This window comes from Sinocyclocheilus anshuiensis, unplaced genomic scaffold (genome assembly GCF_001515605.1).
Source record: "Sinocyclocheilus anshuiensis isolate Anshui unplaced genomic scaffold, SAMN03320099.WGS_v1.1 scaffold1503, whole genome shotgun sequence".
Classification (NCBI taxonomy): Eukaryota; Metazoa; Chordata; class Actinopteri; order Cypriniformes; family Cyprinidae; genus Sinocyclocheilus; species Sinocyclocheilus anshuiensis.
The window spans coordinates 279,016-306,118 of record NW_015554170.1 but is presented as its reverse complement, the minus strand read 5'-3'; the positions used below and the strand labels follow the sequence as shown (position 1 = coordinate 306,118).

The 27,103-nt window shown below is 37.7% G+C and overlaps 1 protein-coding gene across 1 annotated transcript; it reads left to right on the top strand.

Moving 5' to 3' along the window:
* Positions 1-9,660: 9,660 nt before the first annotated feature.
* LOC107670931 (endothelin-3) lies at positions 9,661-14,797 on the top strand. The gene is made up of 4 exons (XM_016463752.1): positions 9,661-9,877; positions 10,730-10,964; positions 13,094-13,231; positions 13,823-14,797. Exons 1-4 carry the CDS (start codon positions 9,805-9,807, stop codon positions 13,839-13,841), a joined length of 465 nt encoding a protein of 154 aa, XP_016319238.1. The 5' UTR covers positions 9,661-9,804; the 3' UTR covers positions 13,842-14,797.
* Positions 14,798-27,103: the final 12,306 nt, after the last annotated feature.

Sequence of the window (27,103 nt, the reverse complement as noted above, 5' to 3'; positions counted from 1 at the left end):
GAAAGTACTTATTGTTTATTATCAGGTTATGAGCAAGTGTACCCAGTTTTCCCTGTGGCAGAGTCAGAGTACTGCAGGTATTTGGAAATCTAAGCATTTCTCACCATTTTCAAGTAAAGGATGTGAACATTGACTGGTGCTGTTTTATATGTGTCAAGATCCCAAAGCGCAGATGTTTCGAAACACCGCTCCGAAGTGTGATTCGAAAAACACTCATGTCACGTGACTAAGGCAAATCAAAGCATCGGGGCGTTTCACAAGTGTTTCGAGACCCAAATCTGCTTTTGATCAATAGGGTCAGGAACAAACCACACAATCGCACATCTGTCTTAACCTAACTCCCGCAAAGTATAAAAGTGGAGTTAATGCAGCAGAACAATTAATATATTTAAATCAAAAATGTTATATGTAAAAGATGCCAGACGTTGTGGCTTGATGTCTTTTATTAATGTTAATTTTTTTCATGACCAAAATAACATATTCACAAAGAGTTCATTCAGTTGTCAGAGAGATGTTACAACACATTACAAGAACAGAACAATAAAACCACAACTTTTAAATATTTATTATAATTATATACATGTTTCACTCAGGATTTGAACCTAAACTGACAGGTTCTGACAACATGCCAGTTGTGCACACTAACCACTCCCACAACCCACATGGTGGAAGTACAAGCACAACATATAGGTAAGTTGGCGCTGCGGATGGCAGCCATGGTTTGTCGCTCCTTGGTACTTGTACTTTTTTTGTTTGTTTGTTTGTCCTGTCTTAAGCAATTTTTTCCCGATCAGCTTTACTAGGAACAAACTCCTGGACATCAGAAATAGCACACCAAATAACTTTCTGCCGACATTTGAGCATTCAGATGTTTTACTGAACATTTTAGTCGGAGGAGCTGCGTTCCTATACAAGCGCTCCAGGCGACGCAAGCAAGGGAAGAGTGCCGGCACGTTCGTGAAATTCCGACAGCGTGGTTTTAGGACTACACCATTTTAGGCTGGTGTACAGACGTGACAGTTTCCCGATCAGCTTTACTAGGAACGAACTCCTGGACATCAGAAATAGCACACCAAATAACTTTCTGCCGACATTTGAGCATTCAGATGTTTTACTGAACATTTTAGTCGGAGGAGCTGCGTTCCTATACAAGCGCTCCAGGCGACGCAAGCGAGGGAAGAGTGCCGGCACGTTCGTGAAATTCCGACAGCGTGGTTTTAGGACTACACTATTTTAGGCTGGTGTACAGACGTGACAGTTGTAAAGAAGATGTGCTGCCCAAATTTGGAAGCTCTCTTCATTAACTGTATGCCTTTTTATTCACCACGGGAGTTTTCCTCATTTATTCTGGTGAGTGTGTGAGCGCCGCCCTAGAACTGTTGGCCGATCAGATCACACACACAGAGCAGCGTTATCCGGACTCTTTCATTATCGTTCTCGGTGATTTTAATAAAGCTAATCTCACCCGTGAACTGCCTAAATATAGACAGAACATCACATGCCCCACCAGAGACAGCAATATACTGGACCACTGCTACACTGTTTTAAAGTATGCATACCACTCTGTCCCCCAAGCAGCTCTGGGACTCTCTAATCACTGTTTGGTTCATCTTCTACCAGCCTTAAACTACTCTGAAAAGCTAAAAAAACAGCTTTCAAGTAATGACTCTACATCAGTGTGGAAAGGCCTGAAAGCCATCACCCGCTACAAGACCCCATCCCCCAGCACTGAGGCCAATCAACAACTGGCTGAAGACCTGAACGAGTTCTACTGCAGGTTTGAAAAGCAAAAGCCTGGTCTGACACCCCACACCCACTCCGACCGTCTCACAGCACAGCCATCAACACCCTCCCACTACTGTTTCTCAGCCTGCACTCAAGATCTGTGAAGAGGATGTATTCAAAGTCTTCAGAAAGCAGAAGATAAGGAAAGCCAAAGGCCCAGATGGTGTCTCTCCAGCCTGCCTCAAAGCCTGTGCTGTCCAGCTATCATCCATCTTCACATTGATCTTCAACAGATCCCTGGAGCTGTGTGTAGTCCCCTCCTGCTTCAAACGTTCCACCATCATCCCTGTACCCAAGAAACCAAAAATCACAGGACTTAATGACTACAGACCTGTTGCTTTAACATCTGTGGTCATGAAGGCATTTGAGAGACTGGTGTTGGCCTGCTTGAAGGACATTACTGGACCCTTGCTGGAGCCCCTGCAGTTTGCTTACCGAGCAAACAGGTCTGTGGATGATGCAGTCAATATGGGATTGCACTACATCCTCCAACATCTGGACAAACCAGGGACTTGTGCAAGGATCTTGTTTGTGGACTTCAGCTCCGCTTTCAACACCATCATCCCGGACACTCTTCAGAATAAACTACAACCTGGAGCTGAACACGCTCAAAACTGTGGAGATGATAGTGGACTTCAGGAGAAACCCCCCTGCTCTCCCCATTCTCACCATCATGGACAGCACTCTGGCTGTAGTGGAATCAGTCAGGTTCCTGGGCACCACCATCTCTCAGGACCTGAAATGGGACATTCACATTGACTCCATTGTGAAAAAGGCCCAGCAGAGGTTGTACTTCCTTCGTCAGCTGAAAAGGTTCAACCTGCCACAGGCACAGATGACACAGTTTTACTCAGCTGTTATTGAGTCGGTTCTGTGCTCTTCTATAACTGTCTGGTTTGGGTCAACAAATCAGATACAAGAAGACTGCAACGGACTGTTAGGACAGCAGAAAGGATAATTGGTGTGCATCTGCCCAGTCTTCAGGACTTGTACAACTCCAGAGTGAAGAAACGGGAAGGTAACATCATCAAAGACCCCTCTCACCCTGGACACAACCTGTTTGCACTTCTCCCTTCAGGCAGACGGTACAGATCTCTGTGCACTATAACATCTAGGCATAAAAACAGTTTTTTCCCCCATGCCATCTCCAGCTTAAACAGCTAACACATGAATCATTATCTGTGTTCTGTAATTAATTTCCGTAATTCATTCTTCATCCTTAATTATTGCCTCTTTCTCAAGTATTATGTAAATACATATGCATATCTCTTTATTTATACAGTTCTATATAGAGTAAATAATGCACAAATCTGTACATAAATCTACTGTTCCAGATTCATACACATTATTTATTGTTAAGTTTTACTATTTAAATGGTTTTTTTTTCTGTTCTCATGTCAGATGTGTATGTATGTACAGTATGTATGCATGCATGTATGTATGTGCCAGGAGCACCTTAAAAAAACACAACAAATTCCTCGTGTGTTTGCGCACACCTGGCGAATAAAGCTAATTCTGATTCTGATTCTGATATAGGTTATAATTCATCAATTCGCTTAACTGATTCATTGTCAATGCTGTTTCAGAGCAATACTTGAAAATGACCAATAGGTGTCACCGTAGACACGGGTGTCGAATTGTTTCAAAGCCTTGGCACATTTGCTTCGACTGTTTCAGTGTTTCACGAAGTCTTGCTCTGCCCACCACTACTAGAAACTAGGACAGGGAACTGGCTCCGTAAAGTTGCTATCACTGACAGAGAGATAAGCGCAAACAACACTCGGCCCTGAATGGTGGTTAGGGCCTCATATTTAAAGTGTGTGTGATTGGCTGCAGTTGAGTGCGTAATCAGTGCAATGGAACATACGAAATATAGTCCAGGGTGACGTGTAACAGTCTGTGTGGTGTGAGAGTCAATATAATGCAAAGGCGACCTCTGGTGGCGAGCAGACAGAAAATCAAGGACAGGATTCATGACAACAGGAAAGAACACACCAGGAGAAAAAAGAGAGGTCTTCTGAGGCCCTGATTCCATCTGGTATTGAAATACATTTTCGGTGATCCAATCACAAGTGCTCAGAGGTAACGAGTAGGTTTGTGGTGTGGTCACATGCCTGCTGTCTACCTGCTTCTGTGGTTTCAGTGATAGCACAGGCAAAGGGTGAACCAACTGCAGGGTAAGGCTAAGAGCCTAATGCTAGTGTAATCTATTAAGTACGCATATAATAAACTTGTATTTTTAGGCAAGTACCAGATACGGGTGTCACGACAAAAAATATTTTATATGGCTGAATTTGTATTTAACTTGATGACAATTTAATAAAAACATTGTACGTTTTTACCTGATGAAAGATTTCACGAGTGTGTGGAATTGAATCAGCGAATCACCTTTAGTGCCCACCACTTGTGATCAGATCATCTTCCAGGTAGAAATGAGGCCTAGCGGTTTCTGGAAGCCGGTGGGATTTGTCCCAGTCTAGGTATGGAAGACTATGATGAAACCATTCAGGAATCTAATTCCATTCCAAAAGCACATGCCTTGTAATTGGATCAGACATGTCAGTTATGAATTGGCCCTCGGGCAAAGAGTGGGTCAAGTACGTCACTCAAAAGTGCTGCGAGGTCATCTTTCATGTAGAAAAGAAACACTAATGCTTTATTTCCCTTATCTGTTGATGATTGGAGCAGAATATATCACAATAATCCACATGTAATCCACACCACTCCAGTCCATCAATTAAATTACTATGAAGTGAAAAGCTGTGTGTTTGTAAGACATTTTAAAATTCAAATCGCCACTTCTGGCTAAAATATAAGTCCATAATCCATAATAACGCTTCATCCAGAGAAGAAGACCATCTCCTGTTGTCCTCTCACTTTAAAATCCACCTTAGAGCTGTTTTTGGCTATTTTCATCTGCAAACATTGCTTGATCTATGCAGATTTCGTTCCTGATCCAGATAAGATGACTTTTCCATAGAAGAATGCAATATTATGGATAGAGGACTCACATTTTAGCCGGAAACAATGGTTTAAAGCATCTTAATGATGAATTTGTTTCTTACAAACACACAGCTTTTCACATTGTGAGACATTAATTGAGTATTGGAAATGACTTTGACTGAAATACAGCAGGAACAGCTTAATTTACAGACAATGTTCAATAACTCTGATTTATGCAGTTGCAATGAGTCATGTACTGGTGTGGGAAAAACAATCCCACCAAACAATGTTTAAAATTTATTTTACTTGAAATATAAAAGGTTACAGATATGGAGAGGTTGAGATGGTCAAAAGGTTAAATGCTTTAGGAGAAATATGGATGAGCAGCTGTGAAGAAAGGTTAGTGAGATGGGCTATCAGGTAATACATAACTAATACTGTGATGAGTTATTAGCAAGGTAATGAGGAAGTTGTGTGATACATTGTTTTGCCCACCTGTTCTGCTTTTGAAAAAGTGGCTATATGGTTAAACCACCTGTTGGGGAAGATCCTCCTGAAGTCAAGGGAGAAATTCAATAGTTGATTTGGTTCAACATCCACTTTGTGAAATCGTAATTATATTTTTATTTAACATCTTCAATTTGAAAGTGTCCTTTAATATAGCTAGTATTTCATTCTAACAAAAACGTAAAGGAGTTTATGTAGAAGGTCTCCTGAAAAATCCAAGTCAGATCCTCATAATTTTCAGCCGCATGCCACTTCTTTTTCCTGTTTCTGCACTTTGCTTCACGAGGAACCTATGGGTCATGGCTAAGAGGCTAAAATTGCTCTCAGATGTTGCAGGATTAAAAGGCAGACAAGAAATGATTTAGTCTTAATCTACCATCTCCAGCAAGCATCTTCAGACGAGTTTCTGATTAATTTGGGTGTGACCAGTGCTGCAGCCTGCAGACATATTTTTAATCGATTTTAATATTTTCTGTTTTAATTATAGTTAAAGTTCTAGTAATTCTGTGGCTTTATTATTTTAATTTTATTTATTTTAGTTTTTTAATGTCTACACTAAGTTTAGTTTAGTTATTTTATAACTTCAACTTAAACTAAATGAAAAAGAGAAATTAAATGAAATTTTATTAAATCTTTAAGGTTTTTATTTTATTTTAAAATATTTTTTTATAATAATGTTCTCCGTGGAGGTATGTTGGGGATGATGATGCTTTGTTGTCACCTACTAATGTGTAAAATAACCGCTGTCTTACTGCAAGTAATTATGAAGTTTATTAAGTTTTGTTTATGTGTGTGTCTCACGGAACATTCTTAGTGTCATCAGCAATCTCAAACATGCGAGTGCAAATCATTTTACAAATAGAAGTGTAAATATTTAGCTACTTGCCATTTTAGCCTTTTTTTCAGTGCACTGTAAAAAAAAAACTGTGACATTTACGGTAAAATACCGGCAGCTGTGGTTGCCATAACTTCACCGTAAAAAATATGGTAGCAACATTTTAGGTTTTACAGATTTAACTTAAATTCACAACAAAATACTGTATTTCATTAACTGATGTGATGTTAATAAACCAACATATTGAAGTACACATATCTGTTTTGAATCATTGTAATGCACTGATAACCACCAAAAACAGATGGTGATGAGAAAGTCACATGATGAACTAAAGCTCATCACAAACAGCTTGTCTGCGAGCTGAGGAGGACAATACTTATATATAGAAGGTGCACAGTGTCATTCACACAAACACTAAACCCCATCATGGTGACATGCATGATACTGAAATAATGCAATAAACATTCATTTAACAACATTAGATGTAAGATTAAACCCTAATGTACACAACTGATAAGAAAAAACTAAGAAGAAAAATATTATTTCAACAAAAAAAACATCTAATATGAATTGTCATGCAGGGAATTCTGGGAGTGTCAATTTACGGTTTGTCACTGTAAATTATACAATGACTTTTTTCTTTTTCACTTCCAAAAACCGTATTTTTATCAGTATTTTACTGTAAAATTACATTAAATGTAATTACATTTATTCACCGAATATAGTATGGAAACTTACTGCTAACCAGTTAACAGGTTTTTACTGTAGCATTTTTACAGTCTTTTACTGTTCAAATCACTATTATTTTTTACAGTGTGGCCTACTGTTGATACAGAGACTTTTAATTATTTATTTATTTATATGAATTCCTTACAAAAATCTGTATTACATTATTTCTGCCATAGAGCATAAAAGGTGAACTTTTAGGTGAATACCTTTTCCATATAACAAAGGGGAATAAGGACTGCTGACAACAACAACCACAAAAAAAAAGCATCATAAAAGTTACTGTAAAACATCAGAAGACTAGAAATACAATCACATCTATGATTATTTTATTTTTATTTATTTATTATTAATTATTTATGGTCTTTTTTTTTATTGAGTTGGACAGCCCCGTCCTCATTCATTTTCATTATACTGTAAATTATATTCATATCATAAATAAGGGGTTTCTTGTGTTGTTTGATATTAAGATATTACCTCTATATGGGTAAGCTCTGGGTATCCATTCAGGTTTGACACGGGGTGATTTCACAAAGAGCTTGTAATAAACACATATGAATATGTATCTCAATGTCTGAAGACTATGGCTAGATCTTGGTGCCCGCTGTGATTTCTGCAGAATCCCTGCTCAACAGATCGTTATCAGGCTGAGACGTCAGTATTAGTTATCATCTGCTAAGTGATGCAAAGCCCAAATATCAAGGTGCGTTATCACTGGCACCCGAAACCAGGATTCAATCACTTTATGGTCAATTATGGGTGTAATGTAAGTTAAATTCAGCAGGAATGTAAATAAATGAAACTGGACTGGCCACACAAGCAGCCATTGATTAAAACCTTGCAAAAAGATTCTCAGTTAAAACTATACTGAACTACAATCTAAACCGCCATCAAACAGCAAACCACGTGAATGACTTGATATTTACAATCTCTTTTTACATTCGTAACTCTCTGCAAGTCTTTTGTGTAAGCTTTTATGCCTCATACCGGCTAGCAGCAGGGCCCCAACATGACTGTTTTTTCAAGATTCATTTCCCTGTGGGATCAATGAGGATTTTAATCCCATGCTGTACATTCCCATGATATGTGCAAGGTTGTCCAAGATATGTGACTTCTGACGTACCTCTGCTTTCAGCTGACTTTATTTCTATGATATCTATTTGACTTGTTTTCTGGTTAACAGGGAAGCAGAAAGAAGGAAAAAACATGCTAGTTGAAATATAGATAGAGAGCCAGGGTTTAAACTTTTCCATTCTTAATTATTGAACCATTCTTTGATTATTCAATTAGCAGACAAATTTGAATAAAAAGTAGAGTGAAAAAATGTCAGGATGTCATAGTTATAGGAATGTTCCCATTATGCTTAATGACAGCAGAATAAACAAGAGCTGACATGAACAAAACCGGATGATCATGTTCTCCAGCGTGACTTAAGAAGTAAGCAAGAAAACTGTCTGTACTTTTTTTTTTTTTACTTTCAGTTAATTTGTGACCTAGAACATAATTTTAAATATTCATTATTAATTTTACACCGTAACATTTCTCAAAATCACAAAATATGATTGTTCATATTTTCTTTGTGGTCTCAGACTTTTCGACCCCACTGTAAATTCTTTATATTTGAACTACAGTTTTGCGTGCTATAAAAATGATAATATTAGAATAATATGTATCTTATATTCTAGCACTATTAATGCGTACTACTATAATATTCTTAGCACTATTTTTCATCATTAATATTTGTCATTATTGTTTGCATCATTTGTTCAATTGTTTGAATTTTTTTTTACATTTTTGAAGTAAAATGTATAAAATGAGACTTGACCAACACAGTATAAAGAAAAAAAAATGGTTGATGTGGAAACGTGTTGACAAGTAAAGACTTGAAGGCCAGATGTCAGAATCTGATTGTTACCACATGTCAGGGATGGACGGCACACTTTTAAAAATAAAAAGTAGTATAAGATGTTTGGACAAATTGCTTTGTCCCACACTGTTTATAGTATTGGAAGGTATGTTGGAGATTAAATCAATCAATCATCTGGCATCGCATTTTCAGTTCACACAATATATCATCTAGATCTTCTTTGTAAATATTTGGGATGCTGACATTTTAGTCATTTTGATACATGCTAACAGTTATTTTATCTGCTAACAATGCTTTACACAATGAATATTCTAAAATTTCAGGTAAATTGTATGTAAAATAATTTCTGAAAAACTGGTTGTGAGCAATTATGTTTGAAACATTCAAAGTCCGAATTCTGTCTGTCAGTCAACAAAAGCATTAAAAGAGCAGTGCTGAGGCCAAAACATGCACTGGATATAATTTACTGTCACACATTTTTTAGTAAACATATTTGCCCCAGCTGGACATGAACCACTCTTATGCCCAGTTGAATCATTTTACTAACAGCTCTTGTCTAAAGCTGCATTTTAAGCACTGGAAACTCCAGTGTGGTCCTTTGATTAATGGGACTGCTGATAGAGCATGTAATTTATGTCTCTTGAGGTAGGAAAAATCTTTGTAATGAGAATAAAATGTTGAAAGAAAGAAGGATTTTTCGGAATTAATATCAGACCTCTGTAATTACCAGACTTGTCATTTATTGGAGCACGTATTAGTAACCGATCTTATTTGATAAAGTGCTATTGGCATTAAAATAATGTTCTGCCGCGTGCGTGCGTGCGTGATTTAATGACATACACATGAGAACTGATTCAGCTGTGACAACACATCAGTGCGGCGTTCCAGCGGATGGTGCCTCGCAGGCTGATAGGTGCTCACTATAAAACCTCCAAGAGCGCAACTGAGATGCTGTTCTGTCGCGCTCCACTCTTCTGTCAGCCCACAAACCTGAAAACACTACAGAGAGGCGCATTCATGTGGGGATAAGCCAGTGACGAAGAAAATGTTACTTTTCACTGCAGTTGGATCACTCAGCACTTCTGCTCGATCCTGGATTTTAAACTGACTTTGTTCACGGAGACTATCTGGAATAACTGTGATGGCCAGGGTGTCATTATTAATACATCTGGGAATTTTGCTTTTTATTGGACTAACAGCCGCAATGGCGAACGGTGGGTTGCACCGCATTTCACATGCAGAAAACTTGTACAGTTATTGGACTAAAATCACTCTTTGCATATAATTTATGCAATTTATATATGTCAAAGTTTGCACAAAGCAAACTGTGATTTGGCGCCATACTCTAAAAAATGCTGGGTTGTTTCAACCCAACTTTGGGTCAAATATGGATTAACCCAACTTTTGGGTTAAAAATTAAATAAAAAAATTTAACCCAACAGCTGGGTTAGTCCATATTTGACCCAATGTTGGGTTGAAACAACCCAGCAATTTTTAGAGTGCACTGTCACACGAAATTCAAAAAGTGATTTATAACATTAGCCTTTATTGACTTACTTTTCGAAAGTATTTGCAATTTAAAAACAGTTCGTACAATTTACCCAAGCCGATGACATTTTTTGTATGACATCCAAAACCTTTATCCAAAGGTTTAAAACCTTTTGTTTCGAATTTCTTCGGGGGTTCAAGACCTTCATCATGGGGTTGTGTGACCCCACTGCCTCAATAGCTCTTTCTCACCCCGAGTAAACCTAAGGCTTGACCCTTAAAGTAGCCTACTTTCGATTCTGTAGCCTATAATGTCACCCATATTAGGGTAAATTGTATTTTTGACTTTAATAAATGTTTACCACATGAAGTAGGCCTAGCCTACATTTTTAAGTGAATGGACGTTTATGGTAACATGTAAAATGAAATAGAAATGTGTAAAACGATTAATCGAAATGTGTGTCAGATAGAAAGGCATTTATCAGCGTTTATAGGGTCCTTTTAGTGCTGTTGCAACATGAGATTATTTTAATGTATAGAATTGCCATTTGTTCTAATTAAAGTATTTTCATATGCAGGATTTTCCTCGTTTCGTCAAGATGTGCTCATGAAAAACAGCGCGAAGGATTTAACCAAAGTATCAAGTGCGACTCCGAAGCAGTTTGGTGAGTCTGGATTAAAACCCGGAGCGTGTTATTTCTGCCAGATTCTGAAACCTCGGAGGAGAGCCAAGAGATGTACGTGTTACTCGTACAAAGACAAAGAGTGTGTTTACTACTGTCACCTGGACATCATCTGGATCAACACACCAGAGTAAGTTTCTAAGGCTGGCTGACTTGCCCATGAAATAATAATCAACAGGTGCTGAAACCCGTGAAAGGTTTTTCTTTGCAGAGTGGGATAATTTTGGACAGATTTACTGTGCCTCTGACTTTTAAATTAAAGACAGGGTTGCATTTACGACTGCTAAAACTTTTGATTTAAACCGCCTTTATGTGCCATAGCATAGTATAGAAAAAACAATAGTGAATACATGTGACAACATATTTATTAATATTCTTTATTAAAACATAATTAGGACATGAAGACACCAAAACATTTGTAATTAATAAAACTTAATGTGGCAAGGGTTTCTGGATCGTAATAATGAATATTACTAAGCAAATGTGTTCATTGAAAATCCATTTAACATATTTAATGTAGTAAAAATGTACTCGTAATCAAGTGTTTAAGAATACAATGGTAAAGATGCACGTGAAGCCTCATCCCACTGTAAAAAATGATGAAATAATCAAACCACTGTCTACTTAGAAGAAAAATGGAAGAATAAAATAATGAAGATTTGGTTGCTAAAATTAAAAACAGTGAGCATTTAACTGTATACGATTGTTGTCTTAGAAGCAAAAGTTAACTATTACATTTGGCAGTCTCAACAGAGACAGGTGGACAAACATTCTCCTTTCTGTCAAAACTAAATTATTTCTGGCCTGCCTCCTTCTTTATTACAGATAAGATTGCAAACTCCTTGTGTAGTTTAAACAAGTCACATGCATCAATCTTATCCAAAATGTTCATAATAACAATTTATTGCACGTGATTAGAGAAACTTATCTTGATTAAGAGTTGTTGGGGGAAATGTTTCAGCTTCTGCTACAGGCTCTGTCTTAGTACACTACTAGAACTATATGTTACCAACTAAAGTTGCCATCTTAATGTGTGGGGGGGGAATGTTATATATGAAATATATTAACTTTTAATGAAGAGAATTTGTCATAAGTCATGTTTGTAAAGAAGAACTGCAGCTTTAGTATATTACTTATGTAGGTCAACATAGCTACAACAATTCTTTGCACTTGAGAGTAATTAATATTCTCCGCCACTTGTCTAGGCACTTGTCTAGCATATACGACTGGCTAAAGAGATAGGGCTGAGATCAAAGAGATGCTTGCATGACAGGATGTTTGCAGGAGTAACTCTTAGCAGATGAGGCCCATGGCTCCCTGAGTACAGCTGTTCAGATTTACTGAGCCTCAGAGTCTGCTTTATTAGTTTCCATACAGTATAAATAAGAGTAATTTACTGAGGTGTTACCAGAAAAACATAAAGCCTAATCAACTATTGGGTGGCCTGCAATGAGTTGAAATGAAATATGTAATCAAGGTTAAACAAAAGCAAACTATGCCTGTTGTAAATGAAGAGTCTTTGTGTCCACACTTTTGAGCTGAGGTGTATTTCTTAATGAAACGCAAGGTTATGTGTTTTATTGTATTTGTTATTCTTACTGTCAAATATTTTTATTTATTGATTGATTTACTTACTAACAAACTACTTTTTCTAACTAAACTTGGTTGCCCATTAACAGAATTTCTACATGAAAGCTCTGGAGATTTCAGCAGAATTGAAGCAATCCTTTGTACATCATCCGTCCCTTTTGTGTGGTTTTTTTTTTTTTTTTTTGCTAATTTAATAATGCTAACTGCTATCAAGACAAGTTCAGTTCTCTTAAATTGATATGTTTTAAATCCATGCTTCTTGGTATTTGTGCGGTGATGTTGGGATTCCCAGCACATCCATACTCCATACACATATGATCTGACCTCCGCATTGTGCATGGTTCAGTGTCACATTTCAGACCTCTTGGCAGATTGTGTATGTAACCTGCTCTGCCAGTGCAAAATAAATATCAAACTGAACAGGGTGTTGAAACACTGCACAAAGACTCTCAGCACACATTAAAACCTCCTGGTTTAAACTTCCAGCTTCTGAAACTTTAAGGTGAATGGAGACGTAATATACAGTATAATTTAGAGGGAACAAAACACTTGCTGATTTAAGTCCTTTAGTACATCAAAGAACTGACAGCATTTCTCACTTTCACTGTTCGCCAGTGCTGTAGTAGTGTTTTCTGTAACTCAAAGTTCTTAACCTTTTTGTATTGGCAGGCGCACTGTCCCATACGGCTTGTCGAGTTATAGAGGCTCTCAGCGGGTACGGCGTTCTGCCAAGGGCAGCGTTGGAGGTCAACGCTGCGTGTGTGCTTTACACAGCGACCAACAGTGTACTGCTTTCTGCAGTCAGAGGTAACAATAAAACCTCAGACCACTAAAATACCAACATAGACTTATTGGAAAATGTGCTTCTACCTACATTTTTGCAAAATTCAAAAAACGTGCGTGTATAATTCACTAGAGTTTCCACTTGCAGGACTGTTATTTCCCTTTTCACGCAAATTGTTATTACAGGAGTAGATTATTATTTAATAAAGACTTATTTTTATGTGGTTTCTTGCCCAATACTATGTTATGATCTCAAAACACTTTCACCATAGCACATGATTTGTAAACTAATACATTTTCATCTTTGCATCACATAACAATCTGCATATGTTTGGCTTGTCTGACATAGTAAACTTACTCTTTAGCTCACCTGGTACAGCATTGCATTTGCCAGTCATTTTGCAGTAATGTCACCACAGGCAGGTTTTTCCAATGAGCCTGGATTCTGGATCTGAATGGGATATGTGGACCGTAGATATATAGTAGTAATATAGTAAAATTTGTCTTTATGTAAATAACATTAACAGCAGCCATTAGGTGGAAAATGTAGGCACATGCAATGTAACTGTTTTCATCAATAGATTTGAAAGTAACAGTATTTTTGTTCTCCTTCAGTAGGGGGAGGTCAACATGACTGTCGATTGGAGCACAGCTAAACTGATATTCACTCATCCGTTGGACTGCTTCTTCATTCTTCGGTCCCAACACCTGGAGAATCACCTCAGAGAAAAGGTTCATGTCTATTCAAAAGGAAGGCTGTTGGAATTCCATTACTGAGAGGGAGAAGTAAAGAGCAGAGAGAGTCGGGAAGTTCTTACGCTGTCAACGTGAAAGCATTACATAACAGCACCTACTGTAAGCTAACACATCTCTGAAGTAGCCATGCATTGACTGCCACTCTCAGTGTGACCATGTGAGTCACATTCAGGTGAGATGTCTGTGAGGGTCTAAATTATGAACTGTTTCGACTTGCCGCTATGATCTGACTTCCAATTCAGATGTGCACGATGGAGTCAAATAAGCATCACACATAGGACTTTGAATATTTTAAACTGTTGACAGACCAGTCACCATCATGTATTGTGTTTAAAGGACTTTGTTAAAATACTTCTTGAACAATTCATTTAAAAAAAAAGTGCTGTACAGAAAACTCTACATTGCAACATTGGCTTATTCTAAAAAATATATTCATATTTAATACAGCTTTTCATAGTTTGATACATGAGTATTACGTTTCCTCAAGAGTATGAAAAATTAACGAAGCAGACAATAGGAAAATTCCTAGCTTTCCTCGAGCATAAAATAAATTTTGTATTTCACAACTAACCAAAAGGTGTCCATTTTAAATGCCACAGTAATACACATCCTACTGTATGAATAGTTGTGATAAAGAGTATATGCAATAAAGTATCTATTTATTCCACTAACCAAATATTTTTATGATACATTCTCCAAACTGAAACAAAAAAGAATCAAGTTTTCTTCCCATTTCAAACCATTACAAGATAAGATATCCTTAATTTATTCAGAACATTAGCAGTGAAAAAAAAGCACATATGGCAAAGATGAAACCGGGAATAAAATACATACAATTCATTAAAAAGGTCTTAAAAATTTACCTTGATAAGTCCTACTGAAACCCTGATACTGTATGCTGCTTCATAAGTGTAAATCAATAACAGTCTATTTCTCTTGCAGTCATGAGTATGATGAAAGCTACCATTTTGAGAGTTTCTATAAAGTCAAATCGCCACCTAAAACATAATGGGCCCTATTTTAACTATCTAAGCGCATGGTCTAAAGCGCAAGGTGCAGGTGCACTTGGGGCGTGTCCAAATCCACTTTTGCTAGTTTAACGACGGGAAAAACGGTTGGCGCACCCAGCGCATGGTCTAAAAGGGTTGTCCCTATTCTCTTAATGAGTAATGGGTGTGTTTTGGGCATAACGTGCAATAAACCAATCAGAGTCTCATCTCCCATTCCCTTTAAGAGCCAGTTGCGCTCGCGCCATGGCAGATTTGCTATTTACATGGCGGAATTTGCAAGAGCAAAAACAGAACGCATCTCCAGAGAGGAAACAGAGCTGCTCTTGTGCGAGGTAGCCTAATTCTGATACATGCAGTGATTATTCATTATGACATGTAGCCATTTTTTTTTATGTAGCCTACACAATAATAATCTTTTACATTGTAATCATTTAATTTTTAATATTTGGCATGTTTGTGTGCTGCTGCATGTTTGGTCCCTGTGTGTGTAATAAGCAGAGTGTATGCGCGTTGTGGACCCACCTATAGGCGCATATCACTAACGCGCTCTCAAAAAAATACTGCGCCATTGACTTTAGGGGCCCTATCATACACCTGGCGCAATGTGGCGCCAGGCGCGAGCCACGCAACGCACATACTATTTTGAGGCAACTGAAATAGACTGTGCCATTGACCAACAAAAACCTGATCTAAAGTCTGGCGCAATATTTATTTATTTATTTATTTGTTATTTAAAGAATAGCAGCACACAAATATTTTTAAAAATGAAAAATTAAAGGATTAAAATGTAAAAGATTATTATTGTGTACATAAATATAAAAATGCATAGTCGTTGCATGTATCAGAATTACACGCACGAGCAGATCCGTTCCCTCACTAGAGAAGCGCTCCGTTTTTCCGCTTGTAAATTCCGCCGTGTAAATAACGAATTCGCCACGGCGCGAGCGCAACTGGCTCTTAAAGGGAATGGGAGATGAGACTCTGATTGGTTTATTGCACGTTACGCCCAAAACACACCCATTACTCATTAAGAGAATAGGGACAACCCTTTTAGACCATGCGTCGGGCGCGCCGACCGTTTTTCCCGTCGTTAAACTAGCAAAACTGGATTCGGACATGCCCTAAGTGCACCTGCGCCGTGCGCTTTAGACCATGCACTTAGATCGTTAAATAGAGCCCTTTTGGTCAATGGCGCAGTCTATTTCAGTTGCTTCAAAATATCAACGCGCCAGCAATGCGCCTGAACACACTTCGTTTTCAGACCAGCACGCCCATAGGCGCACAAATGGGCACAAATGCAACTGCTATTTAAACAACGTGGCGCAGGACGTGAAAATGATAACTGCTTCGAGCTGAAACTAGTAAAAAACACTTGCGTCGCGCCTGCCGCCGCATTGCGCCGGGTGTATGATAGGGCCCAATGTGACAAACTCTAATGAGAGGGTTTTTGTTTCGACAAAACTTCCCACCTTTGTTATATTCTAGATAAAAAAGGTTCATAACAGGTGTTGTTTGTGTAAATCACACATGATCAAGCTAAGTTTAACCACATTATAGATAAATAACATGACATTTGTCATTTTAGACTGACCAGTTTATACACCATTCATCAGTTCCAGTGGATAACATCAGTTAAATTCACAGAGGGGAGACTCTCACAATAATATATAATCAATGCAAATATGGATTCATTTATCACTTGTAATCTATGGGACATAGAACATGGGAAAAACAACTCATCTTGAGTTTCAAATCACTCCAGCAGACATTGGCCCACCACAGCTCCAATTTTTCAATCGTATTATTAACTGAGAACTCCTGTCTCCTTATCTGCCTACAATAGGTCAAATAAGGTTCAACTCAAGAAGACAGTCAAATATGAGATGCTTCTGTGAAGATTTACTGCAGTTATGGAGGGTTTGTTCACAATCCAAAAAATGTTGCCATGCATTCACAACAAATCAAACCTCTGTTGATTCATAAAGTGTCTGCAGAGAATCCCAAGAAAACCTGACCATATGGAAAAATTGCAGTTGTTCACATTGACTGTAGCACAGTCATTTTCTGGCATGATGCTGTTGTACAAACATCAGATATAGCCACCCAGCTCAATTTAGTCAAGCCTTTGTTTGATCGTTACTTGTGATACACCCAAAAGTGCGCGCCAAAATAACAGCAATAGCTGGCCCCTAATGGATTGTCAGGCTATTCCAATGGCCAAACTGTAGTCATGATATAACAGATATAACACTGTTATTGCTTCATGTTGGTGTAGTGGTTAATGAAATAATGGACAGAGTACATGACAGTAGTAAAAGTTTTTTAATTTTCTTGAGAAATAATAGTGAATTAACTCATAATATCTTGATTTAGGGAATATACAGTAGTCAACATTTGAAGTGGATCAAAAGAGTCCATCAAAGTTGTCCTTAGACAAGAACACATTTTGTTTTAGGTTTTAAGACAACTTTGATGAAAGATTTTGATCCACTTCAAATGTTGACTAGTGTATCTTGAAATAGGCTTGTTTTTCTTATCCCATTGCTAAATACATTTTTTCTTTAAATCAAGTTTTTTCTAAAAAGAACATGATTTTAACTGGAATAAAATGTATGTGTAACATTCTGTGGATACTGAGCTGAAATTTGCATAAAACGAAACATTTCTCAAATTCCAGCTGGGCATGGCTTTTGGCCAAAATACCCATTTTAAACCCAGAATGTGAGTAATATGCGCCGCTCTTATTCTTCAGCACACTGCTGTGAGGTCAGAGGTAAGACTACTTATTGGTGGGTTTGGTCTCATGCCAAATTTTAGTCATACATATTGCATTGGTTTTTGCATCCAGTATGTCAAACTGTGGGCTACAGCAATCTAACAGACATTCTGTAGGAAAAGTCAAGTAAACTATTGTCCTCTTGAGGATTTGTCTGCCAGGAATTTCTTTCATTCAACTAACAAGTGAAGGTGAAGAAAGAAAAAAGGCTTCTTAGTGTCCACTGGGAGTCATCTCAAAGAAATGGCAACACAATCAAGTTATCAAGAGCAATTTTTTCACTGACCCCTATGAGAGAAAATGTTTAGTTTCCCGTCTGATTGTTTAAAATAAAACACTGGAAACATTTCTTTTTATAATACTTCATTGCCAATACATCTGTTAGTTTAGTTTTTAAGCAGAATGTTAATTGAATTTGCAAGCAATTATTTGAACAAATTTAAAATCAATTTAATAAATTTGGTGAGCAGTGTGTTTTGATCCTGATTCATGAAAAGAAAATATCTTTTGAGATCACTCATTATGTTGTCAGGTATTTAATCCAAGTTCCACTTTTTTTAAAGCTGAGCCTCGGCGGTAATACTTTCACAGACATAGGCCTCGTATCATGTTCCCACCAAAAATATTCACACATTTCTCTCAAAATTTGTTTTGGTTTTGACCCATGAAAAGTGTTTGAGTGTGCTGTTTAGGATGGATCTGCGGTATAAGTGTTATTACACAGAATACTGCACTCAAACATTAAATATTGATGTGATATTATTAAATAATTACAGCTACATATACAAATGAATTGTTGTGTGTTTTATATATTGAAAGCTTAAAAGGCCTGGCACTTGGTACTTAATTTTGTTTTGTTTGTTCATGTGGTAACGAGTTTGTATCAAACCCAGAACAAATATGGCATACTTCACCCTGTAAATTGGAAGGCAACAAGATGTTTTTGAGTGTCACCAAAGCCATTTATTCAAGCGAATGGCTTATCAATTTACTTGCACTTCTCATTTATTGACTGCATGCTGGGCCTCTGAGCATCTCTCGAAAGATATCGACACTGGTTTAAGGAACTGTTTTTAACAGGACTTGCATTCAGGACATTCATGCAGACTAACAGACTTTGCAAAGACATCAGGAAATATGAAGCATATGCTTCCACCAGGGTACTGTTTGTCACTATGGCAATATGTGCATAAAAAATGTGTTCTTTTCCAGCCAGGGAAAACAGACGATGATAATTAATAAACTGAGAGATAAACATTCCAGTACTTCTGGGTCATTGTTGAAACAGGCACTGAGGATACAGAGCACGTTCAGATTTGAAACAGCATCAGTGACAGCTTAAAGTAGATGCCAAAGTAGATGTGCTGCACTCATATATATATATATTTTAACTGGCAACCAAGGTAAGATCCTGACATTGGTTCAGCTCATTAACGAAAAAAAAACATCACTGCACACTGTTTTGACTTGCTACTATGACATCTACAGAAAGCTATATCTTCTTCCTCTTGCTAGAGGGTAGCTGTGGATTTAGATTTTGCAAGTTTTTTTTTTTTTTATGGTAGCGTAAGATGGGGGAAGATGCCCCCTTTAAGACCAGTGTGTATTTACATTTCAACTAATATATTTAGATTTAAGCTTAGCATGTACAGGATAATGATGAATGGAATACACAGAAACATTTACTAAAATTATACAAAGCAGCAATAATATCTGAGGCAAGAGTGTAAGAACCGGCAGTGTGGAAGACCACAGTGCAGCCGAAGGGATGGAAATCCATGGCAGAGCCATGAGCCAGACCGCTGACCATTGTATAGTTGGGGAGGCAGAAACCCAAAGCATAGCTGGTGAAGGTGGAGACCAAGACAGATCCAACAGAGATGGAGACCTCCATGGAGGAGCCAGTGGAAGAGGAGACCGCCAGAGCAGAGGGCCTCTGGAGAGCCAACAGAGCAGAAGACAATGCTGGAGCCAGTGGAGACGGATATCACCCCTGTGGAACTAGCAGAGCTGAGGAACAGGGTAGAGCAGACAGAAATGGCGGAGGAGGAACTAACTTCCTGGGCACCTGGTTCCTAACTTCTTGGGAACCAGTGAGTCTTTCCTAAACAGAGGTAGAGGAAGGGCTTCTATGGTCATGGTGAAGGAGAGGGAAACAGCTCTTGGCAGCCTTCCAGGCCATGACAAAGGAGTCAAGAACAACCTCTGTGGCCAAGACAAATGACCGAGGAGTGGTTGTGCACGGGACTTGGAAGCATCATATATGGGACCACTTGACTCGGGACATGGGACCTCAGGGATCACCAACTTGGGTCCACCGGGCTCAGGAATTCTGGGAGAAAGCACAGAGGGACTCATCTTGAAAAATGCACAATGTGAGCCAGGACTAAATGTAGTCTTCAAGAAAGCGAGGAGGAGGATTCTGACAGTTGACAGATCCATTTGTGGTCAGTAGTTCTGTCATAGTTTAACAAGAAGGAAAGAGAAGTGGTGAGGATTTATAACTAATTAATTTGGCTATACTTAAACAAGGGTAACTGATCGTGTAGAGACAAACACACTTACCCAAAGCCACAAGACAATAACAAAGAAACCAAATTAATTATTTATGCCCACAAAAACTATTTAAAGTTCAAAAAAATAAACAAACAAACAAATAATTCATCAGTTTCACCTGCTACATCATTACAGAAAAGCTGAACTAACATACTTGTGTTCTAATTTGGTGCCTTTTATTTTAAACATTACATAGTTTGTATTAGTTGCAAACTATTGCATAGTCTGTGATTATTGTAGGATGGCCTGAGTTGGATCAAAATGTTATTAAATGTATTCATTGTGTGCGTGTGTGTGTGTGTGTGTGTGTGTGTGTGTGTGTGTGTGTGTTGCCATGTTTTTGTACTCTTCAAGCAAACACATTTGTAGAAAGAAATTGTTCTTTAAGCCTTGTACATAGTTGGATATTTGTTGGAAAAGTTGACACCAAAACTATTTCCATATACCTTCAAAACTTTCTAGAAAACCTTGAAATTCACTAACCTGCCCAAAGAACAGTGCATTGTTTTCATCATCATTCAAATCTACAATTATGTTAAAAAACGTATAGGTTAAAAAAAAAATAATAATAAAAACCCTTAAAAATCCGTAAAAAGTTCAAAAACCATTGGTAATCATCTGTAGACAAGGTGCTTAGTAAAGGCGTCTCTCTTCCTAGACTCGAGTGCCTACAAACGAAATGATCTCCAACAGAAAATTAGGAATGTTTTGCTCATGAGAACCAAAATCTATAATAATTGAGTTGATAGTTTAAATATTAGATTCAGTATTGACATCCAAAAAACACAATGTTGTTGTTGTACCACAGGGAGGTCAAGGCATGACTGAGCCAATGTTCACAGGTCAAAATATACAAAGTCAAGGTTTGCCATCTATACTTGTAAATAAAATCTTCTCAAATAATATATGATGTATGATACATGGATTTCATATGAATAACCAATTGCTAATTATTTTTAGAATTAATTTACACATGCAAAATTGTTTAATTCCGTGATACTTGTATCTTGTGTATACTTGTGTAGAATGTATGTGGCACCAGTCATTTTTCCTCCTCGCAATCAATAAAATGACAGCAAGGCCAAAATACATTTTTCTTCATCTTCTGGTCGATTGTTAACGGGATGCAATTAACACTACTTAAAGAACACCTCAATCTGTGAACATGGTTTTTACTTTATTGATTGATTGATTTATTCATTAATTGAAATAAATGAATAATTCTTTCAGCATATATGCATTAAATGGATCAAAAGTAATAGTAATGTCAAATTCAAATTTCAAAATTCAAAACTTTCTTTTTGCCAGTCCTGACAATATATATATTGAAAATGATTACAACACTAGTGTTTTCACAAGATAAAAATGGTTTTAAGTCAGTTATTTCTAACTTTTGCTGTACAGTACTGTTAAACGTTTTAGGCACTTGTATAAAAATGTATACAGACGTTATATAATTTTATAACAAACAACTGTTGGAAGCAGTGTGACCTAAGAAGTGAATACAAACTATTTATATTAAGGATGTACAGTGTTACAATTCAAAGTGCCCATCAAAAAGAGTCTGTCAAAAATGTATTCACCATGACCTAAACAAAACACTGAGCAGCAGCCAGGGATCACAGGAGTGTCCTGAAAAAGCTTTAGAAAACCAAGACAGCTAAAATGATTTACCAGTGTATACCTAAAATCATTTATACATTGATTTATAAATGATTCATACCCCAACAATGCAAATGTTAATATGATAGAATACATTGGAGGATTTTTTTGACACACAGGTGCAGGTAAATGGCTTTACTTTGTGACCGGGATTCTTGGAAAAATGACAGGATCACATTTTAAACCACAACACATTATCTCTAAACAGATTTTGAACTGTACTTCCGACCTGTTTATTTATTTTATTATTTTATCTTTAGTGGTGCTCAAGTTGTAATTAGTGATGCAATGTGGTTTTTCATTAAGTTGGAGTTTCATTAAGTCCATCGCTGCATAGTTTGGCTGCATGGCTCGGCGTTCATAACGAAGAAGGATGATGGTCCAAAGGCAGAAGGTTAATATGGTCTTTTTGCTTGTGGGGGCTTGAGGGAAACAGGAAAAAATCCTCCCAGGTTGGTTGTTCATCGCAGCAGGAGTAGTGGGAGAGAGTTACAATTTATGTTTTTGTAGAGTTAAGACATAAATAACTTGACTTGACTGTGGGTCCATGCCCACTTTCCACCGTGAGAGTTATTCTGCTTAATGAAGTAAACAGTGATGAAAAAGTGACATAGTTCTTAACCATACAAAATTAGTAATTAAAGAGTTGATCCTAGAGTCCTTTCTTTACTGACAGCAAGCCAAATTATTTTAACAGTATATTACATAATTCATAAATGCCATTTAAAATGATCATTGTAGTGCTCTGGGCTGCTCAGAAGGGACTGGGTACAGTTTCCTCAGGTCTTTGTGTGTCTCCACAAAGGCTTACAGTACAGCTCACACTATTTGTAATGAGAATGCCATTGTCAATGAGCATATCCAAGGAGATCATGCAGGTCTGGGAAATATTAAAATAGTTTGAAGAGCTACAGTCTCCATAGTGCAGTTCCAGCTGTGTTTTCCCTTACCACTGGATGAGAAAGGTTAACATTATTTTCCTTAATTGTTATTTTCCAGCTTCATTCCATTTCTTGGTTCATTTTCTTCAGCTTGTTAGTTTTTTTTTTTTTTTTTTTCTGTATTGTAACTAAGCTGTCGAAACAGCTTTAGGATTTCTACTAATATGAACTTTCAAATAGGCATCAAAATTGTTACTGTGCTGCTCATATGGTTAATGAAAGTTCACATCTGGACTGTGAGAAATCCCCCCAAATCCCCATGTCACAAAAACAGTTTCTTAAAATGTGGTCAGTTTTTTTTTCTGTTCTGTTAGCTCAGATCCGAGTTATCGGAATGAGAACTGTTTTAATAGGAGTGAAGGAGATGAAAATCAATTTAATATCAGATGTCCTCACTCAGATGTCCACAAACTCACTACAATACAGTCTGGAAAAAGTAGCTTCCATACTAATAAACAAACTCATCTACCAAAGACAAGTAACACCAGAAAGGCTTCACATTTCATACTGTGGCCCAATTTATAACACTACTTTCCAGGGTATGTCAGTAAATGGCTCTGTTCTATTAACTGCTGTTTGGACTTAGCTTGCTCAACAAAACCTCAAAACAAAAATATCACATTGGCCATCATGATAAAAAGAACATCAGCATGAATCATTGTTATATTCTGACGTGAGCCTTATTAATCTATCATCACATACTGTTGGAGGTGTTATTTTACTGTGTTTGAGTACTACTACAAATCTGAAGAAAAATGTGCCTTTGTTAAAGCAAGCCTCCCTTCATAATACTAGGGTTGTCAAGTGACGATGATTGTCAAGTAACTATTATTTTGAGAAATAGTAATAGTGAAGGTCTCTTTAGAAAGCACTAGTAATGCAAAGTAACCAAGCTGTATATTTAGTCAAAATGGGTAATTGTCAGTTTGCTTCCAGCAAAAAGGAGAAAATCCAGAACCACAGAAGGTTAACTTAACAATTGCCTGCATGTGTAGGTAGAGCGAGTTTGGTGACCGTATGACCTTACTGTGTCTGTTGCTCTAGCCAGGCAAAGCCTGTTGGGTTTCAACCAATAAATCCTACAGGTCACCAGACAACAGGTCAAAAGACAATCTAATGGTTACTGCAGTTGCAAAAGAGTTGCACTCTACTACAAACCAAATGGCACATTCTAATAACCACACAGCCTTTTGAGGGCAGTTGTGTTGGGCTTCTTTGAAAAGAGTTCACACTCAAAAGTATTTCTCATGGTAGTGATTAGGACAGAACAATGTCTTTTGCACCGGGTAGTTATAGGAACTAGCCACCAGGTCGGTCACCTGAGAACTACATTTTCCTGTAGAGCAATGTTCCTGGTTGCATTCGCACTGCCAGAAGGAACACTGAAGTGATGTAAGCTGGCCGACATTGATGCAATTTATGCACAGCATTCAACAATGTTAACAGTTTTCCATGTTTGTGGAGATCATTTGTGGAGTATGTAACGGTGGTTGTCTTGTCCCAAAATATAACAAAAGTTAACAAACACACACCAAAAAAAAAAAAAAAAAAACACCATTTGAAGCAGGAACTAATCCCAGATCACCCGTGTGATGACGCTGAGTCCTAACCGCAAGACCACATTTTGTTCTTAACGATGACTGCACTCAGACTTTACTCGACTCTCAGACCGAAAGCCAAGCTGGCAGCACAGGTGACTAAGAGTGACTCGGGAACATCGGCGGCGTCAGCCTGTCTTGACTCCTTCCTTTTTTTCAGCACATTTGATTTTTTGGTGTGCTCTTCTTCAAATTTGTTCACGTGTTATTCGAGAAAGGTTTGACTAATCTATTTGAATTCCATAACTTTTTGCCAGCATGATCTGAAGATGATCTGAGCCAATTTTAAGGAAAATCAGACAAATCAGAGTAAAAAAGAAATTTGCTTCTAAACTTTATGGTTCAAAAGTTATTAGCATAAACATATGTGCAACTTTGAACTGTTGGTGGCCCTGTTGGTTTGAGTTAGACTCCAAACCTGCTATAGTTAATGTTGAGACTGTCCTCTTATCTGTGTGCCAAATTTCATAACTTTCCTGCAAGCGGTTCTATGGGCTACCATAGACTTCCAGACTCCCAGAGTGGAAGAAGAAGAACGACAACCGATTTAATAGGTGCCTTACGCACCTTTGGTGCTTGGCCCCTAAAAATTAATAAATATAATCACCAGTAATATGATATACTGGTTTATCACTTTTGATGGCACTGTTACCAAACTGATGCAGTGTTGTCAGTGTGAAGTGACAATGGCACATGCAATGTTTGATGTCAATGTGTCTAAGCTTTGCAGAGATACAGCCTCAGCTGCAGTTTGGCATCATGCCACCCAAATCGTTGATGCGGTAAATGAAAACCACTTTGTGCATTCATTATGTCCAAATCTCAAAATGGCTGACATGGGGCAATTGGATGTCAGTCAGCTTGGTATGCTGCACTGACTGTAAAGAAACCAGTCTCGTGATTTTTGGCCAAACCTTTCAGAAGCCATTTTTCACATCTCCTGACCACTAGGTGGCATGACCACTGTTTTGGCAGGCTCTTCATCAAATTCATTTGCACGTTATTTGTTTGCGCGAGAACTATTTGACTAATCAACTTGAATCCTATATTTTTTTGCCAGCTGGGTTTGAAGATGATCAGAGCTAATTTTGGTGAAAATCAGACAAACCGTCTAGGAATAGTTTGAAAAAATAGTTTTTTTGGATAATTGAAAATTGCGAAAAATCTTGATTTGAGAGTTTTGTTAAGCGAGTGAAGACGAATAACAGCTTACTGCAAGGTATACACCCCAGGCACATTTGAAAATGGAACTTTTGAGAAGGGTTTATAGTAGCTATAAATGCCACTGAGGGGCAACCACGGGGCAAGTGTTTAAGTGTTATAAAGTCTAGCCAAGGCCTACTTCTACATATCCACAATAAACATCTCATCTTACCATTCTAGCCCTCACACCGAGGGGAAGAGCATTAGGCCGTGTTTAAATTACTGTAACACTACAACACTTCGGCCAAAGCCTTCACAGTGGCATTCTTCATGAAAGGGCGTTATTTAAAGCGTTATTTACTTAATTCTGGTGCTTGTTATTTTTCTTGTTCATGAAGGATAATACTGGTAAAAAATGTATAGCCTGAATGCACTGTAAGTCGCTTTGGATGAAAGCGTCTGCTAAATGCATAAATTTAATTTAATTTTAATTTAATAATAAAGGGAATGACAATAGCTGTTTCAGTTAGTTCCACAAAACTTGCAAAGTCTCTTGTTTGCATGTAGAAACCACAGTGGAATGAGTCCCAGGATGGCGGTCCCTTGAGAATTTGCTGGAGTCAGACAAACACAGGCTAAAGAAATACAATCAAAACAGAAGGTTTAAATCCATGTCCATCCCTGCAACGTGAACTACACGATTAGGTGCATACCAGTGTTGAAATGCTATTTAATTTTCATCTCATTTTCAGTCAAGCATGAAGAAAATGTGAAAGACCCCAATTCTTTCGCCATAACTCAAGGTTTGGCTTCATTCTGGGACTGTATTGTATTATTAAAATGTGATCCAAGTTTTGATTTAGGAGTAACATTCAGATCACCTATGATGCATTTAAGACAGAGGTCATTGTCTGATAATCTGCCATTTTTTACATTACATTACATTAAACTACATTAAACATCTACATTAAAACTAAATACAGCCATTCCAAAAACTAAGGCCCCGTCCACAAGGAGACGCGTTTAGCTGTATACGCATCAATTTTGTATCGTATAGGTGTTTCGTCCACACGGATCCGGCGTTTTGGGAGAGTGAAACCGATATTTTTTGAAACCGGGTCCCAGAGTGGATAAATCTGAAAACGCCACCCTTGCATTTTCGTGTGGACAGCGAATCCGTATACTTTCTGAAACGATGACGTCATCAGGCCACGTCTCGCCCCTATTCAGACACAAAAACATGAACAAACACTGAACGATTGTCTTTTTATTAACTAACATTAACACAGATTAATAAATGTATTGTTCCATGTTCGTTTGTATACCGCGCGCAAGGTTTATGCACATAGTCTTCTCCATTATTAGTGTATCTCTGTGGCAGAATTACAGCGCCACATACAGGTCTGGCATGTATACTACATCGTTTTGTGTCGGCTTTGTGGTTTTGTGTGGAC

Bases quoted from the DNA above. Each gene is read 5' to 3' on its own strand.
- LOC107670931 (XM_016463752.1), top strand. From the start codon at position 9,805: ATGGCCAGGGTGTCATTATTAATACATCTGGGAATTTTGCTTTTTATT. The intron at 9,878-10,729 runs GTGGGTTGCACC...TTTCATATGCAG, and splicing joins AACAGCCGCAATGGCGAACG to GATTTTCCTCGTTTCGTCAA. The intron at 10,965-13,093 runs GTAAGTTTCTAA...TTGTATTGGCAG, and splicing joins ATCTGGATCAACACACCAGA to GCGCACTGTCCCATACGGCT.